Source organism: Bombina bombina, chromosome 2 (genome assembly GCF_027579735.1).
Source record: "Bombina bombina isolate aBomBom1 chromosome 2, aBomBom1.pri, whole genome shotgun sequence".
NCBI lineage: Eukaryota > Metazoa > Chordata > Amphibia > Anura > Bombinatoridae > Bombina > Bombina bombina.
The window spans coordinates 907,921,062-907,938,904 of NC_069500.1; the positions used below are offsets into that span (position 1 = coordinate 907,921,062).

Here is a 17,843-nt window from a genome sequence, read left to right on the forward strand (position 1 = left end):
TTGGTGTGCGGCTTTTTGACAGCTTTTTTGTTAAATATGGAGAGCGTTTTCAGGTCCGCGGCCGCGATGTTAGGCGATATCAGGCAAGCGTATTGGTGCCGTTGAATGCAAGAAAGTTGACGGCTTGATAAGTAGGCCTCAGGGACTGTAGTTGCAGCAATGAGTCAAAACAGTTCATGAATTATTTCAGATGAAAAACAGAGGAGAGATGCTAAACCTTTCTAAAAAGATGGATTTCAAAGAGCGTCTGAAGCTATAAAAGGACGGAGACAGCCTAATGGAGTGAGGTAGAGAGTTCCAGAGGACAGGAGCAGCATGTGACTTTTATATATCACATGCCGTGTGGACTCCAAATTAAAAAATATGTCTAGATTTTAGTAACATAATCTAGATATGAATTTTGCTTTGTCATTTTATGACCCAATTATCCTACAGTTTAAGCTTTAATTAAGCTCTGTTACATACTTTATTTTAGTTATTTAGCTCCAGCATATTCCACAGCACTGTATCATTCAGCAACAAAATGTAAAACATTTATTAAAGGGATACTAAACCCACATTTTTTCAGAGTTTCATATGCTAATTTCTTAGACCTTGAAGCCCACCTTTTTCAGATTGCATTTTAACAGTTTTTCACCACTAGAGGGCGTTAGTTCACGTATTTCATATAAATAACACTGTGCTCGTGCACAAGAAGTTATCTGGGAGCAGGCACTGATTGGCTAGACTGCAAGTCTGTCAAAAGAACTGAAAAAAGGGGCAGTTTGCAGAGGCTTAGATACAAGATAATCACAGAGGTTAAAAGTATATTATTATAAATGTGTTAGTTATGCAAAACTGGGAAATGGGTAATAAAGGGATTATCTATCTTTTAAAACAATAAAAATTCTGGTGTAGACTGTCCCTTTAAGAGGAAGGGTTATGCCTAAATGCAAAACAATACGTTAATGTCTGAATCTGGAGTTTATATATAATGTATATATGTATGCATGTAATGATCTGACATGCCAAGATCTACTTACTATGGCAAGTAGCCTCCTTGCTGTAGAATCCCTGTGGACAACTATTCAGGCAAGTACCCCTGTATAGCTTCTTTGGAGATATGCAAGCAGTGCAGTTCAAGCTGCTTTTTCCGCTACAGCTACTGCACGATGAATGACATTCTGCAACAAAAAGAAATTCTGGTCAGGTCACCAAAAGCCTTTGTAAAGTCTACAGGTAGATCAAGTGTATTACAAAGACAATATCCTTAACCTTTTAACTGGGCCATATCCGGTTTATGTCTTGTGTACTGGTAAGAAGAGCACTTGATACTAATCAGTAAAAAGGAAAATAAAAATGGTCTGTTGTCATTGTGGTAATGAAATACACACGATATCTTTACTCCTTCTCACAAGAGAACCTGCACGCCATAATTAACAAGCAACGGTCATCAGACTACTGCTTTCCTAACCTTTCGCCACATCTAAAGTGGCAAATTTCAAACTCCCCGGTATAGTCTGACCGTGGAGATTGACAGCTACTGCCCAAGGGTGATTGGCTGTGCGCGGGCAGGGAGCAGGATTGCACGCGAGCGCAAAATAGTGCTCGTGTGCAATGCTGAATTCCGCCAGGGGATTTCAGCCGCCAGAGGTGAGCTGTGGAGGACAGGGGCGCGTATGTCCGCCTCAGCTTGATAAATTGCCCCCTATGTGTGAATATGACAATTTATTGACAAGTCAGCTTATCTTATATATGTAACACTGAGTTAGCCATGAAAGATATGGAAAAATACAGAAAGCAATTGTAGTTTTTTAACTAACCAATGAAGTCTGGAAACCATATTAATTCTATGGGGCCGATTTATCAAGGGCCGAAAGGGCCCCTGATGCCCCTATAAGTATGGGAAACCGTAGGACCTCCATCATTTGGTTTTTAATTCAATATTTTTATTGAAACAGTTTTAATAATTTTATTAACAATGAAAAATGACATTTGCTGATAAACAAAGATCTAAATGTATCTTCACACTGACAATTTGTTTGTGCAAACCATTATCGAGGAATAAGATGTTTTGCATAATTTAACATTATCGTAAAAAAGAGTAATTTTATATTTGCTTGTAATTTGGGGGGGGGGGGGGGGATAAATAATAAGACAGTCAAATCAAAATTAAACACATGATTCACATAGGGCATGCAATTTTAAACAACTTTCCAATTTACTTTTATCATCAAATTTGATTTGTTCTCTTGATATTCTTTGTTGAAAGTTAAACCTTGGTAAGCTCATAAGCTGATTTCTAAGACTTTGAAGGCCGCCTCTTATCTCAGGGCCTTTTGAGAGTTTTTCACCGCTAGGTAGTGCTAGTTAACGTGTGCCATATAGATAACATGTGCTCACTGCAGTAGAGTAATTTTTGAGTCAATACTAATAGGCTAAAATGCAAGCCTGTCAAAATAACTGAGATAAGGGGGCAGTCTCCAGAGGCTTAGATACAAGGTAATCACAGAGGTAAAAAGTGCATTAATATAACCACGTTGGTTATGCAAAACTAGGGAATGGGTAATAAAGGGATTATCTATCTTTTTAAACAATAACAATTTTGGAGTAGACTGTCCCTTTAATCAAGAAGACCAATGTAGAGGGGTTAATGGGGCAGTTTAAGGTAGATTACATATGGCTACTTACTTGGAACCAATAAGTCTGGAGTACCCTGAAATCCCACCAAATATGACCAAGGATGCCCTCTTCCCCACACTCTATCCAGCAACTGCTGGGAACTGAGAGCCTAACCCTAGGTAAGTTTTAACATAAAATATTGAGAGAACAAGATAAATTTGATTAAAAGAGTTCATTGAAAAGTCTCAAAATTGCATGCTCTGTCTGAACCACAAAAGTTTAAAGGGACACTGAACCCAATTTTTTTCTTTCATGAACCAGATATGACATTTTAAGCAACTTTCTAATTTACTCCTATTATCAAATTTTCTTCGTTCTCTTGCTATCTTTATTTTAAAACAGGAATGTAAATCTTGTCAGCCATCCCATTTTAGGTTCAGCACCATGGATAGCGCTTGCTTATTGGATGATTACATTTACCCACCAATAAGCAAGCATAACCCAGGTTCTCAACCAAAAATGGGCCGGCTCCTATGCATCACATTCCTGCTTTTTAAATAAAGATAGCAAGAGAATGAAGAAAAATTGATAATAGGAGTAAATTAGAAAGTTGCTTAAAATTGCATGCACTATCTGAATCATGAAAGAACAAATTTGGGTTGTGTCCCTTTAATTTTGAGTTTCATGTTCCTTTAATAAAAAAACTTGCTTTAAGAAAAACAACATTCCTGGTTTAGCATCACATATTGAGCCAGTAAAGAGTATGTTTACTTTGACTGTGACTCATTGAAGTACCTGGAATTTAGTTCAATTATGTGATCATTTTTCAATAGTTTAGTGAGCTTGCTAAACAAATGCATTTTTTTTCCTTCTTAATAAGTGTAAATCCTGAAAGCTTCATACAAAAGAAACTATTCTGTGGTTTGTACACTAAGCCGTGTAAACACAAATTACATTCATGGCTACAGGTTAGTACATGTAAGCTGAGCGTGTAATTCTATCTAATATTGTAAACCATACACACAAAACTGCCCACTGCCCTCACTTCAGTTTCCTGAATGTGATTCATGCTATGTCTAACAGTGCAGCTCAATACTCAGAATACTTTTTTGCCATAATTATAGGTTTACATTTTAAGGTTACTTGTTAGCATATTATCAAGGGCAATCACCTGATATTTTTTTCTAACAATTCAAAAAAAGTTGGTGTGTTTATAGCAGGGGTCGCCAACCTTTTGGACTTCAGGGACCACTAAACTCATAATTTTGAATCCCGTGGACCACTAACATTATTTTTTTTTAAAAGGTACAAACCTCTATAATGTGTGTATATATATATATATATATATATATATATATAGATAGATAGATATATATAGATAGATATATACTGTATATATATATACACACACACACACACACACACACACACACACACACATACTGTACATAACTAGTATAACCATAGCTAAGTTTACATTATGTATATATTTACACATTTTTAAGAAATATTTTTTGGAATTAACTAATTAAATGGCAGAACCGAGGAAATACTTCCAAATGACAGATGAAGGGTGAGTGCCAACTTTTGAGCTGGAAACAGAGAGGCAGAAAGTAGGAAAAAAGAATTATGTTTAAAAGGACCACAAGTTACCTCCCCAGTTAGGAATTATTCAAAACTACTTATGATCATGGACAGACATCGGAGTCATAAATTAAGTTTATATCAGAAAGCTCTGAATATGGATGTGCGCTATACATGACTGATGTTACTGGCAATTACTAATACTACTGTTGGGATATGGCTGATCTGCTGGATGGCAATTACTGGAATTCAGGTGGAATAAAATGATTAGAATGAAAAATAATACAATACGCAACGTGCGTAGGGAGATTGTAATTTAACTCCTCCTCCTCCGTCAGTTTTCACTGATGTCCAGCCAGGCACTGTAGGGAATTGCGGCACAACGGGGGTGACACCATCAGAGGAGATGAATTCCTGCTTGATGGTGTCAAGGACCACCAACATCTTCTCGTGGACCACCAGTGGTCCATGGACCACTGGTTGGCGACCGCTGGTTTATAGCAAACTTTTACTTGAGTTAATGTTAATATTACTGGAATGTAGAATAATCTGAAATGAACAGTGAGGTTGCTATTTTCTTTTTTTTAATAAATAATGTTTTAATTTAGATAGCTAGATAACAAGAGATAGATACAATAGATAGATATAGAAAATTATATCCACCTGTGTGTGTGTTTATATATATTTATATATATGAAGGCGGAAATGATCAACAGGGGTTGCTGTGTTCCTTGTTCAGAGAGAAATTGCCTGGTATTTCGGTGCTGGACTGACCGTAATAGGCGGGATCAGACTGATATACTACAGTAAAGTTCTACTGTGAAAAGCATTTCTGGGCTAAAAGAAGCTGCCATATAACAGGCTAACAATGGTATTGAGTTGGTTGTTCGTTCCTGTGCGTACGTATCTTAAGAAAACAGGGTTTGTTTCTTATCAGCCATCAAATTCTATGTTTCTATGTAATTAGAGTGTACCAGAGCACTTATACCCACAATCACACAACCCCACTTCAGCGCAAATACAGTGACACTGCAACCAGGTACAGGCAGGTGCTATAGGAGGCATTTTAGTCTAGCAGCATATACAATACCCATTATAGAATACAATCCACACTCCTCTGGTCTCCTCGATCTATCTCAAATTAAAGTGGAACATTTAAAAATATATAAAAACTCAAAATGTATTAGAAAGCATGGTTTGTAGGGCAGAGCTAAGCACTTGTGAGTCACAGGGCTGGGCAGTACACTGGAGAAGAAAAAGAAAATGTCTAACAAACCCTAAGGGATAACAGTGCTAAAATAAAGACTGGATGGGTTTAGCATTTTTCAGGACTTCTCCTGGAACCACTAATGGTTCCAGCAATAGGTTACAAATTAATTATAGAAACAATACAAATAGCACATTTGTCTTAGCTCATCTAATCCTGTCTTACACTAAATCTATTTTAAAAGTACATTTTCATTTAATAAAAATAGAATTTGCAATTTGTTAGATATTTGTTTTAGATATTTTTGTTTTTAAGATGGAATGGATGCTTTAAAATGTATCTATAACATTAAAGGGAAAGGAAACCCAACACTTTTCTTTCATGATTCATGATTAAATTTGTTTCATTATCTTGTTATTCTTTACTGAAGGAACAGCATTGCTACCAGCAGCTAGCTGAACACATCTAGTTAGCCAATCCCAAGAGAGAAATGTGTGCAGGCACCAATCAGCAGCTAGCTCCCACTAGTGTAGGATATGTGCACATTTTTCAACAAGGGATACCAAGAGAACAATGCACATTTGAAAATTGAAGTGAATTTAAAAGTGTCTTAAAATGACATGCTCAATCTGAACGCAAGTTTAATTTTGACTTTCCTATCCCTTTAATGCCCCTTTAAGATTTATTAACATAGTTTTCCTTTTCCACAAATCTGAATTGCAACATATGGAAGATCTGTGCAGAAAATAACTTGTATATATAAATACATACACCTAGATTACGAGTTTTGCGTTGTGGCTTTTAATGCTGAAAAAATGGCGATTTCAGTGTAATGGCCAGGAACGCATATTACGAGTTGTGTCGGTATAGCTATACCACAAGCATTTTAGCCTGTAATGCAACGTCAATCCCGCACTAAAAAAAATTAAGTGTTTGCGTGGGATTTCCATAGTGCCGGTATCACAGGTTGTGCGGTGAGGCTAAAATGCTTGCATTACAGCCTATACCGACACAATCCATACCGCCATCTGAGACCAGTAGTTATGGATTTTGTGTAACAAAAATGTTTCACAAAACTCATAACTAAACTGTTACAAAGTACACTAACACCCATAAACTACCTATTAACCCCTAAACCGCCACCCTCCTGCATCGCAAACACTATATTAAACCTATTGACCCCTAATCTGCCTACCACCCACATTGCGGCTATTAAAAAAACCTATTAACCCCAAATCTGCTGCCCATCCACATCTCCAACACTATTTAAATATATTAACCCCTATTTCGCCGCTCCCCAACATCACCACCACTAAATAAAGTTATTAACCCCTAAATCTAAATAAACCTATTAACCCTTAATCTGCTGCCCACCCACACCGCCAACACTATTTAAATATATTAACCCCTAAACCGCCGCTTCCTGACATCGCCGCCACTATAATAAAGTTATTAACCCCTATTCCGTCGCTCCGCAACATCACCGCCACTAAAGTTATTAACCCCTAAATCTAAATAAACCTATTACCCCTAATTTGCTGCCCACCCACACCTCCAACACTATTTAAATATATTAACCCCCAAACCTCCGCTCCCTGACATCGCCGCCACTATAATAAAGTTATTAACCCCTATTCCGCCGCTCCCCGACATCGCCGCCACTAAATAAAGTTATTAACCCCTAAACCTCCAGCCTCCCACATCGCAAAACACTAAATTAAACTATTAACCCCTAAACCTAACACCCCCCTAACTTTAAATTAAAATTACAATATAACTCTATTTAAATAAATAAAAACTTACCTGTGGAATAAAAATAAACTTAACATTAAAATATAAATTTACCTAACATAACTAATCTAATAAAATAAAAAATACTACCAATTAAAATATCTAAATTACAAATTTAAAAAAACCCAACACTATGAAAAAAAAAAAAATCTAAATTACAACTAAAAAAAACCAAATCCTACGAAAAATTTAAAAAATCTAAGTTTACCAAAAATAATTAACACTAAAATCACGAAAAATAAAAAACACTAAGATTTTGAAGACTCAAATCAGCCGAAAGGAATGCAAGGGACGCCATTTTGAAACAGCTAGCTTGGATTCAACTTCAGTGTACGGCAGCGACCGTATGAAGAGGACGCTCCGCGCAGGATGGGATCAGCTTCCAGGATGGCTCCGCTCTTCACCGCCGGGATGAAGATAGAAGACGCCCCCGGGATGGATAAAGACCTCGCTGCCTGGATGGAGATGGATGTCTGGATGTAATTTAGATATTTTAATTGGTAGTTGTTTTTTTTTATTAGATTAGTTATGCTAGGTTAATTTATAGTTTAATGTTATGTTTATTTTTATTTCACAGGTAAGTTTTTATTTATTTAAATATAGTTATATTGTAATTTTAATTTAGGTTTAGCGGTTAATAGTTTAATTTAGTGTTTTGCAATGTGGGGGGCCGGCGGTTTAGGGGTTAATAGGTTTATTTAGTGGCAGAGATGTGGGAGGTCAGAGGTTTAGGGGTTAATAACTTTATTTAGTGGCGGCGATGTCGTGGAGCGGAGGAATAAGGGTTAATAGCTTTATTATAGTGGCAGTGATGTCGGGGTGCAGTGGAATAGGGGTTAATAACTATTATATTGGTGGCAATGTCAGTGAGCGGCAGAATAGGGGTTAATAACTTTTATTTCTGTTGGCGATGTCAGGAGCAGCAGATTAGGGTTTAATAACTTTATTTCGTATCGGCGATGTCGGGGGCAGCAGATTAGGGGTGTTTAGACTTGGGGTTTATGTTAGGGTATTAGGTTTAAACATAACTTTTTTTCCCCCCATAGACATTAATGGGGTTGCGTTATGGCGATCGCCATTCCGCACTTCAGGTGTTAGTGTTTTTTCTAACACTCTCTCCCCATTGATGTCTATGGGGAAAAGCGTGCATGAGCACGTCAAAGCAGCTCTTGGATTTTGTGCGGTATGGAGCTTAACGCCACCATATCGCAGCCACAAGGAAGCTTTTCAGTAACTCGTAATGGCAGAGCTATGGGGGGTTAAATAAAGCAACTTTTATTGCGTTAGTTTTGCACCCTGTTTAGCGCAAAACTCGTAATCTAGATGATAGTTCTTTCCAGAGGGCACTCATCAGCATCCACAAAGGCTAACTTGTTATCTCAGAAGAGATCATAGCCAGTGCCACCAGATTGCAGATAACAAAAAATGAAGAAAATTAAAACAAGAAAATGAACGCTAGTATATGACATTCCAAGGTTCCTCTAGGTTTTCATTTTGATATCAGCTGAAGATAAAATACAATGTAATAATGCAACAGATGCCCTTGAGTAACAAGCCAACAATGCTTCCTACATAGTCTTCAATAAACAATTTTAATTTCTGAAATATATATATATGGGCAGATGTAGCAAGATACACAGTTCAATAGGTTTAACAGCATTTACCATATTTTCAATTTTTTTTTTGCACACTAAAATAAAATGAGCTATTGAGGGCATAATTATTTGCATAGTAGAACATTATAGCGCACAATGTGTTTGTCATCGCTTATCTTTTCCAGCCGAGAATTTTTTAGTATCTGAGATTTGTCAAGCTTGAGAAACTTTGAGAGTAGATATTTTCTACTAAACACACAGAGTATTCATTCAAAGTGCCAGGCCGTGGGCATTTTATCAAAGTCGGTTTTGGCTGTAAAACTAGTGCAAAATATAAGCATATTTATCAAATATACGGTGTGTGCATAAATGAAGAAGATTTTTAGCTAATTTTTTTAGACAGTTTTATATACAATTGTACCTATTATTTTTGCAAGAGGCTTAGCGATTAGTATATGTTTCACAATGCCTGGAAACCGAAATAATTCACTAGGGAAAAGCATCTCAATAGCAGCAAAGCAATTTTTGACATTCTAATTATAAGGTAATTAGGCCCTGATCAGTTGACTTTCCTGACTACACACAACTTTGCTAAAGGGACATGAAGCTCAAAATGAATTTACATGGTTCAGATAAAGCATACAGTTTTAAGAGACTTTGTAGTTTATTTCTGTTATCAAATTAACATCACTTTCTTTGTATTTTGTAGGTTTAGGAGCAGCATCTCAGTGACTAAAAGGTTGCAGAATCGCCAATATCACCTAGGTGTATTCTAACCAAGCTAGGGGATCCGTTGTAGGAACATCACAGAAGAATAATACAGTGCGGAACAAGAGGTTCGTCTGTCTTTGGTTAGTATTGAGTTGATTATTGGTAATGTATGCAGGCTCTGTTAGACTCGCTTGTAAAGCAGAGCAGCTAAACAATCCAATCACCACTATAGGATTCATGATCCATAAATGTTCCTACTTAGTACAGCTAATCAGAGGCCGGAATTTGAGATGTGTTCTCAATTCATCAGAAAGTGTGCATATACAAAGACTGTGCACATATAGATAATGGAAGTGAATTGGAGAGTTGTTTAAAATTGTGTGATCTATCTGAATGACAGTTTAATTTTGACTTGAGTGTCCCTTTAAGTCTCTTAATATGGACTATGGTTTTAATTACATCATCTCCTTTTTGTATTCTAAGATATAGGCACATGTGTACATATATTATTAGTAGTAGTTGATTAACTTTTGTGGTTTTGATCAAAGCAATACAATACCTAGATACTGAATATTGTAACATAATAGCTATGGGTGACAAAAAACAAGCCTGCTGTTACAATTTGGGAGCACTCAAAACACCCACACTACTGGACCACCTGGGTCCTACCTTACATTTAGTCTTGGGATGTATTTTTTTTATTTTTTTTTAATAAAATGGCAAAAAAATCTTCCTTTCATACTACTAAAAAAAATAATAATGGGTTAAGCTCTCTCAATGGAAATATGAAACTTAAAATGCTGTGCTTTTATACCATATGCAAGCATAGGAAATTGACTGCATAAAATTACCCAATAGCTCCTCATTTATTTATTATTATTTTATTTTTTTTGGGGTCCAATAAACTGAAGTCAGGAGTTTGACATATTTTTGTACTAATATTTATGCTCTGGTGTGAATTTAGGTTTTTGCTATTTAATTTTCCTATGAGTTTAAATACACAACACATACAAATGTTGCATTGCTACATGCAATACATTTCATTCTCACAATCACCCTCATTAGCTATTAGAATTTTTCGTAAGCTTTGTCATTTCTGTATAATCTCTAATATGTGACTATTAAAAAAATAAAACTATTAACGTCCTTGAATGTGACCTAAACCTGTAAATTGTTACCTAGCAGCGAAGTACTTTTAAAAAGAATTATATGTAGGGTGACCATATTGCCGCTTTAAAAAGGGACACACATAAAAAATACATATGTCAGGGTTCTTATACAAACCATTTCTTTAAACAGCCTTGAAAACTGCCCTAACATATGAATTTTTCATATTTGTCCCTTCTTAAAGCGGCAATATGGTCACTCTAAAATTTATATGGAATGCTGGACCACACTTTAAATATAGCTGCATTGCATTACAGTGAGCCATAGTAAACTAATGTGTATTAATCAAACTATTCCTAAGAACAAGAGTTTTTATTTATTTTTCTAAAAAAAATTAGGAACTATTTATTTCAAAAAATATATCCAACCATCATTTAATGCTAAAAACAGATCTTGCTGCTGTAAACTCCCTTGGTCCCACAACTTGGCTTATTTGAATGCATACTGAGAAACTTAATGTTATATGATCTCTAGGGGAGACTGTTTGTCCATTAAAAATTCTCCAAGATAAGAAAAACTTTGCGTGACAATGGCTTATTTTTAAACTGCATTTTATCTTGCATAATCAAAATGCCTGCAACCAAAAAACTGCAAAAAAAAAAAACAAACAAAAAAACCTGCAAAAAAAAAAGAAGGAAGGAATAGATTTTTTTTTCATGACCTTGCTTTTTAGAAAGCCAAGCACTTTAACTAAACTGCCCATGGTTAGCAACATCTGATTCCTTTTCAAGCTATTTTCAGATTTTATGGAAATGTAAGTTGTGAGTAAAATTTTAATTACTTAAACATGCAAATCAGTCCCTGGCATTTTGCCCTTTTTCTGCTCAAACTATTGAGTTAAAAGGACTGCCCCGAGGCCCTGAATGGAAACACAAACTTATCAGAACATCTACTAAAGACAAGAATTGATTCAAACTCACCTTGAACAAATTGTCTAATACAAGTAATTTTGTCTATGTTTTCTGTTGTAAATTAATCTTAAACAGCTTCACAATAATATTTTGAACTAAGAACTGATAAACTTTCTCTGTTTTTTCTCTATTGTTTCCCAGTTGATTTAAATTGGTGTCAGAATTTGCAAGAAGGTGAAACTATTGTGGTGCGATTACCCATATCCAGTATAGATTATATATGCCTAGGTTTACAGAAATGTGTTTTGCACAGCTGCACAAATAAAATGCCCTTTGTTGACAACAGACAAATATTTGCCAATATTTATACAGTAATAACGGAAGTATGTTGCAAGAATGCTTATAGATAACATTTAAAACCACTTTTTTACCTTTCTTTCCCTTTAAGTACAATGGGGCATATTTATCAAGGTCTGGCGGACCTGATCCGACACTGCGGATCAGGTCCGCCAGACCTCGCTGAATATGGCGAGCAATACGCTCGCCGTATTCAGAATTGCACCAGCAGCTCACAAGAGCTGCTGTTGCAACGCCGTCCCCTGCAGACTCGCGGCCAATGGGCCGCCAGCAGGGGGTGTCAATCAACCCGATCGTACTCGATCGGGTTGTATTGTGGCGATGTGTGTCTGCCTGCTCAGAGCAGGCGGACAGGTTATGGAGCAGCGGTCTTTGTGACCGCTGCTTCATAACTGCTGTTTCTGGCGAGCCTGCAGGCTCGCCAGAAACACGGGGCATCAAGCTCCATACGGAGCTTGATAAATATGCCCCAATGTCTCTTAAAGGGAAAGAGAGGGCTCCATGTACAAAGCATTGAGAATTGCTCCGAAGCCCTTCCGGGGCAGGTTCGCATATGCGAGCCTGCTTCCCGCAAAGTAAGAAGTAGCAGTCATTAGACAGAGGTGGCGAGGGAAGATCACAGAGAGGGAGCTCGCTTTCGGTGATTGACAGTCCCTTCACTCATGTGATTGGTCACGTGAATGAAGGGGCGGGCATTACACACTCATCAGAGTGTGTAATGATACATGAGGGCCAGCGGACAAACAGATCCACTGCCCGTATGCGGCCAAGGCGGGCGGACAGCTTCGCAAGTTGAGAAGCTGTCCACCCGCCTTTTAATACATGGGGCCCTGAGTCTGTTACAATTTTTAGTTTTTTAACATTTTTTTCCAAATAAAAAGCCTTTCAGTTCTATTCCTCATAAGGACCAGCAGGACCTGGTAATTATTTAAAGGGACAAGAAACCCCGAATTTCAGAAAGAGAATGCAATTTTAAACAACTTTCTAATTTACTTCTATTATCACATTTTCTTAATTTTATTGCTTTCTCTTGATGATAAGCAGGAACATAAGCTTAGGGTCGTGCATATGTCTGGAGCACTATGTGGCAGCAGTTTTGCATGCATTTTATCCATTTGCAAGAGCACTAGATGACAGCACTATTTCCTGCCATTTAGTGCTCCAGATGCCCTACTAGGTATCTTTTCAACCAAGAAAACAATGGGAATTAAGAAAACTTGATAATAGCCGTGAACCGGAAACTAATTTTTTAAATTTTAGAAATATGTCTGAATCATAAAAGAACATTTTGGGGTTTCATATCCCTTTAAAGGACCATTCAATGCAGTCGAATTGCATAATTAACAAGTGCATAATACAAAGACCATGATTTAACACCTACTCTGAATTTTAAATTAGCAATAGATTTTCTGCAGACAAATTTATTTTCCCCCCATTTTCCGGCCCCCTGTACCATGTGACAGACATCAGCCAATAACAGACTAGTAAACGTATACCATGTGAGCTTGTACACATGCTCATTAGGATTGTGTTTCCCAAAAAGTGTGAATATAAAAAGACTGTGCAAAATTTGATAATTTAATTAAATTGGAAAGTGTCTTAAAACTGCATACTCTATCTGAATTATTAAAGTTTATTTTTAATTGAGTGTCACATGCAGGTGGTTTAAAGAGACTCAATTACATTATATTGTAATATCATTAAGAAGTTATTTATCTGGATATAATTGTATATAATAAATTCCAATTTAAAACAAAACAGCTTTTACTTAACCTTTTCATACAAAATAAATAAAGTAAAATAGTATCTATCTATCTATCTATCTATCTATCTATCTATCTATCTTCCCTGCACTTTCAGCATTTGGTCTCTTCCTCCCCCCTGGGTCCCTAGCCTACACAAATGTTTAATATTGCAAAGCTATTTTTTCTACTCATAAACTTTTTTTTTTTAAATTACAATTTGAATGTGTTTAACGTTCCTTTAAATGTGCTATACATTAAATTTATATATTTCCTTATGATTTTTTTGTACGTTATTGTCTATAACAATGAATAACAGGGATGATGTGTTGTTTGTCTGCAGAGCTATACACCAATTTGCAATTAGCTATAGATGCATAGCTTCATCAAAAAAAAGTATAATTCTTGTTTTCACTTGACAACAAAAACATTTTTTCACTTTGAAAACGATTTAGAATAATAATAGGAACAAGTTATTGCTACTTACTGGTGTCCTTAAACCCTGACTAATTAGGTATCGGTTGACAGTTGTGTAACAACATATTAATGGAACACAGTCAGTCATCACTACATTCATTATATTGCTTCCTATAAATTGCCCCTCAGAGCCTCATGTATAAATGAGCTGTAATGCTGAATAGATTTTGGCTGGTTTTCTGCAAGCTGTCAACTAATGTCCTGAAGAAACGGATCTTGGCTGACATGCTCCTGGCTTATGAGAACACTTGTAAGTTGTTACAACATGTTAACATTACATTTTATTAGAGGCACAGTGCATGCACTTTACATATAAGAACAATTTAACAACTTTGTTAATTTATTTCTATAAATATGTGACATTAAAAAGCGAAACGCGTAGGTGTTTTGTTTTGAAATGAAAGTCAAGCGAGTAAAACCACTGACTGCGATATGTAACATGTATTAATTGTTTATTTTGTGTCTTCATCCTCATTTCCTGGAGGACGATAGTTTAAATTAGCAGAATATATTTAAGTCCAATGTAATTATGGCTACATGTTTAACAACTACACATTGTCCTTCAAAACAATTTATATGCTTCTAAATTTACATCACCCCATATACTGTATTTATCCTTTACATATATAATGGGAAACTTTGGGGCATATTTATCAGGCTCCATATGGAGCTTGATGCCCCGTGTTTCCGGCGAGCCTTAAGCTCGTCAGAAAGAGAAGTTATGAAGCAGCGGTCTAAAGGCCGCTGCTCCATAACCTGTCCGCCTGCTCTGAGGCAGCGGACAGAAATCAACTTGATCGAATACGATCGAGCTAGCAAATCTGCAGGGGGCGGCGTTGCACCAGCAGTTCACAAGAACTGCTGGTGCAATGATAAATGAAGACAGCATATGGTGCTCCCACCATAGTAAATAGGCCCCACAATTTTTAGCATTTCACATAATATCACATTTTCCTCTTCGTTGACGCACAACACTAAAAGTTTATATCATGGTTGGATATGATATTTGAAAAGCATGCCTATCAACAGTTCTATAAACTCCAACACTGTCTCAATTTGAGAAAATCACACTCAACAGCCAAATTATTACACATGCAAACAACCAAACAACAGTAATAAGAGTTATTTTCTGAGTCCTTCAATAGCCACACACAGCTTCATACACCCATTTCCCCAACATCTGTCCTGATTTGGAACTTGACTTGGTTTCTAATTCCAGAGAGACACTGCAGTGGGGAGTATACCACATATGTGTAATGTTGTCTGTTAATGTTCATATTAATATGCACCAAATCAAAGAAAATATGTGGGTGGGGATAGGCTAAACAAACTGCCACTAAGGTGTTAAGCAAGGATAACCTGCCTGAAAATAAATTTAAAAAAAACTAGACTAAAATTATAGCTTGGCCCATATATTTTGCTTTTGATTTCTAAATATTTGTTTAATGCATATAAAATCTAAGGATAATAATCGAGTTGGCTGTTTAAACTCCTATAGCATTCAAATGTCATAAAATATATATTACCTATCTTTAACATTAAAGGGAAGCTAAAGTCAAACAAAGTGAATGTCAATTTTCATGTGAAAGAGACGTTTTAAAAAAAAAAAACTTTTAAAAACAGGGGCACTTTCATTCATGAAAATTGACATTGCACAGTATTTTCCTCCAATTTCCTCCAATCACGGCGTTGTTTCAGGCAATAATTCCCCTGGGGGGGAGCTGTGATTGGAGGATGCCGGAATCGTCAGTGCTGATGTATGAAGAGGCTTGCAACGGGCCGGTGAAGCACTGGAGCGGCTTCAAGAAGAAAAGAAAAGTATTTTAAGAAAACGGGTGAAATGTAAACTTTCATAAATGAAAGTGCCCCTGTTTTTAATAGTATTTTAAAAAAAACGGGCACTCATTCTTGAAAGTTTGCCTTCATTTTAAACTTTCATGTTTCAGATAGAGTATACAATTTAAAAGAAAAAAGTTACAATATATTTATGTTATCAAATTGTGCACATTCTTTTTATATTCCCAATTTCTAAGGCACCAACTGTTACTAAGCACAGTGTTTACGTACTGTACATGAGTCTGTGATTTGCAAATGGCTGTCACATGATATATGGGCAGGAAAATGGGGGGAAATTTCAAATTTGTCAGAAAAAAAAATGAAATTTAGAGTGCTATTGAATTGTATTTTTGTTATGCATCATAATCTTACTATAAATCTCTTTGCTGAAAATGTGACATTAAAAATGAAAGAACTTGTAACTGTTATTTAAACCTTTACGCAGGAAAACAAAACAAAACAATGCACTAACAGACCAGTTATTGACAAGAGAAACTATGATATTTTTTTTTACAAATAAATATAATTTCTGCCTGCTATTTTGAACACCTCAAATATTTCCTAATCCCACTATATCCTTACTTAAGCTTAGGATATTGTATTTTTAAGCTTGGGATGCAATTGTCTGCTCACCTAAGTTTGAACTTCAGTACACTAAAGAAACCATGACTCCAGGTGCACTAAGAATGTGCCATTACCTTAAAGCAGTGCTTTCCAAACTGTGTATCGTGACACATTAGTGTGTCGGCAGCAGTGTCTAGGTGTGTCCCTGCTTCAGCACAATTTTTTTTAATGTTTTTTTTGGATTTCCGACTTTCCACCTGCATGCTACGCAAATCAGGTGGTTGACACGTGATTGATACCTAGTGGGTTACAGATCATCTTAACCTATTGGCGCAGCTTAGCGGGAACTGAAACTATTCCCATTGGCGGAACATTGGCTCCTGACTGCACGTGTAGTCAGTGAGTGGGAGAGCAGTGATTGCAGCGCGGGCAGAAGTCAGTCGGACTCGGAGAGCTCTGAGGGCAGCAGCTTAAACGCTGAGCTGAAGTCAGAAGTCAAAGTGTTTTGTTTTTTTGCAGCTAGCTCCCAGTTGTACATTGCTGTTTCTGCTCTTGATATATGGATAGGAAGTGGAAGCTTAAAAATGCTTGATGATGAAATATATATATAAATATTTAGAAGTGTTTTAGAAGTGGTTGGCATTCACTGATAACTGATGTTGCTGGTTTTCTCACAGCTGTATCGTGTGCTTTGGGTTAACAAAACAGTACATAGCTGGCAGGACCGTCTTTAACACAGGGCAAAAGGGGCAGCTGCCCTGGGCCCAGTCTCTGTTGAGGGGCCCAAGAGTCCTTAAAAAAAAAAATTAAAAAAAAAAAAAAAATTTTTTTTTTTTTTTATGGTTCATACCAGACTGCTGATGTGACATGGGGAACACACACGTTCAGTCCTAATACTGTCACAGTCAAAAGTACTCTGCTTATATTTTTTTCAAAAACTGTGCTAGACCGTGCCGGAGTCATGTGACATGCCAAGCTAGTGCCATGTGCTGTTTTAGATGTGCACTGTGCAGCACTGAATGCAAAGCCCTAACTCGGCATCCAGCCATTTCCCACTGCATCATAAAAGGTCCTACTGGGGTTACCACTGTTACCAGGTAACTGCTCTGGTGGTGGGGATTGTTTCTGGGTAGGGCTGACTGTAGGCGCATGCAGCAGAAAGCTGGAGCGGCAGGCACATGAGGATTTGAGCATCTGTGCAGCTGCATACACTGCTCTCTTCAGTCTTGAGGCTGTGTGACTCATCTCACACTGTATCAATGCAGCCTTGGACAGACAGCATCCAGTCTACTGGTTCCCTTAGCCCTGCTCTTTCTGCTGTGGCCCTAAGATCAACTAACTGAAGTTTGTTAGGGGAATA

The 17,843-nt window shown here is 36.8% G+C and overlaps 1 protein-coding gene across 1 annotated transcript in view; it reads right to left on the reverse strand.

Moving 5' to 3' along the window:
- Window positions 1-17,843, reverse strand: part of FRAS1 (Fraser extracellular matrix complex subunit 1) — an 868,578-nt gene that overhangs the window by 389,568 nt on the left and 461,167 nt on the right. The window contains 1 exon segment of the mRNA XM_053703296.1: window positions 1,023-1,163. Within this exon segment, the coding sequence (XP_053559271.1) occupies window positions 1,023-1,163 (141 nt within the window).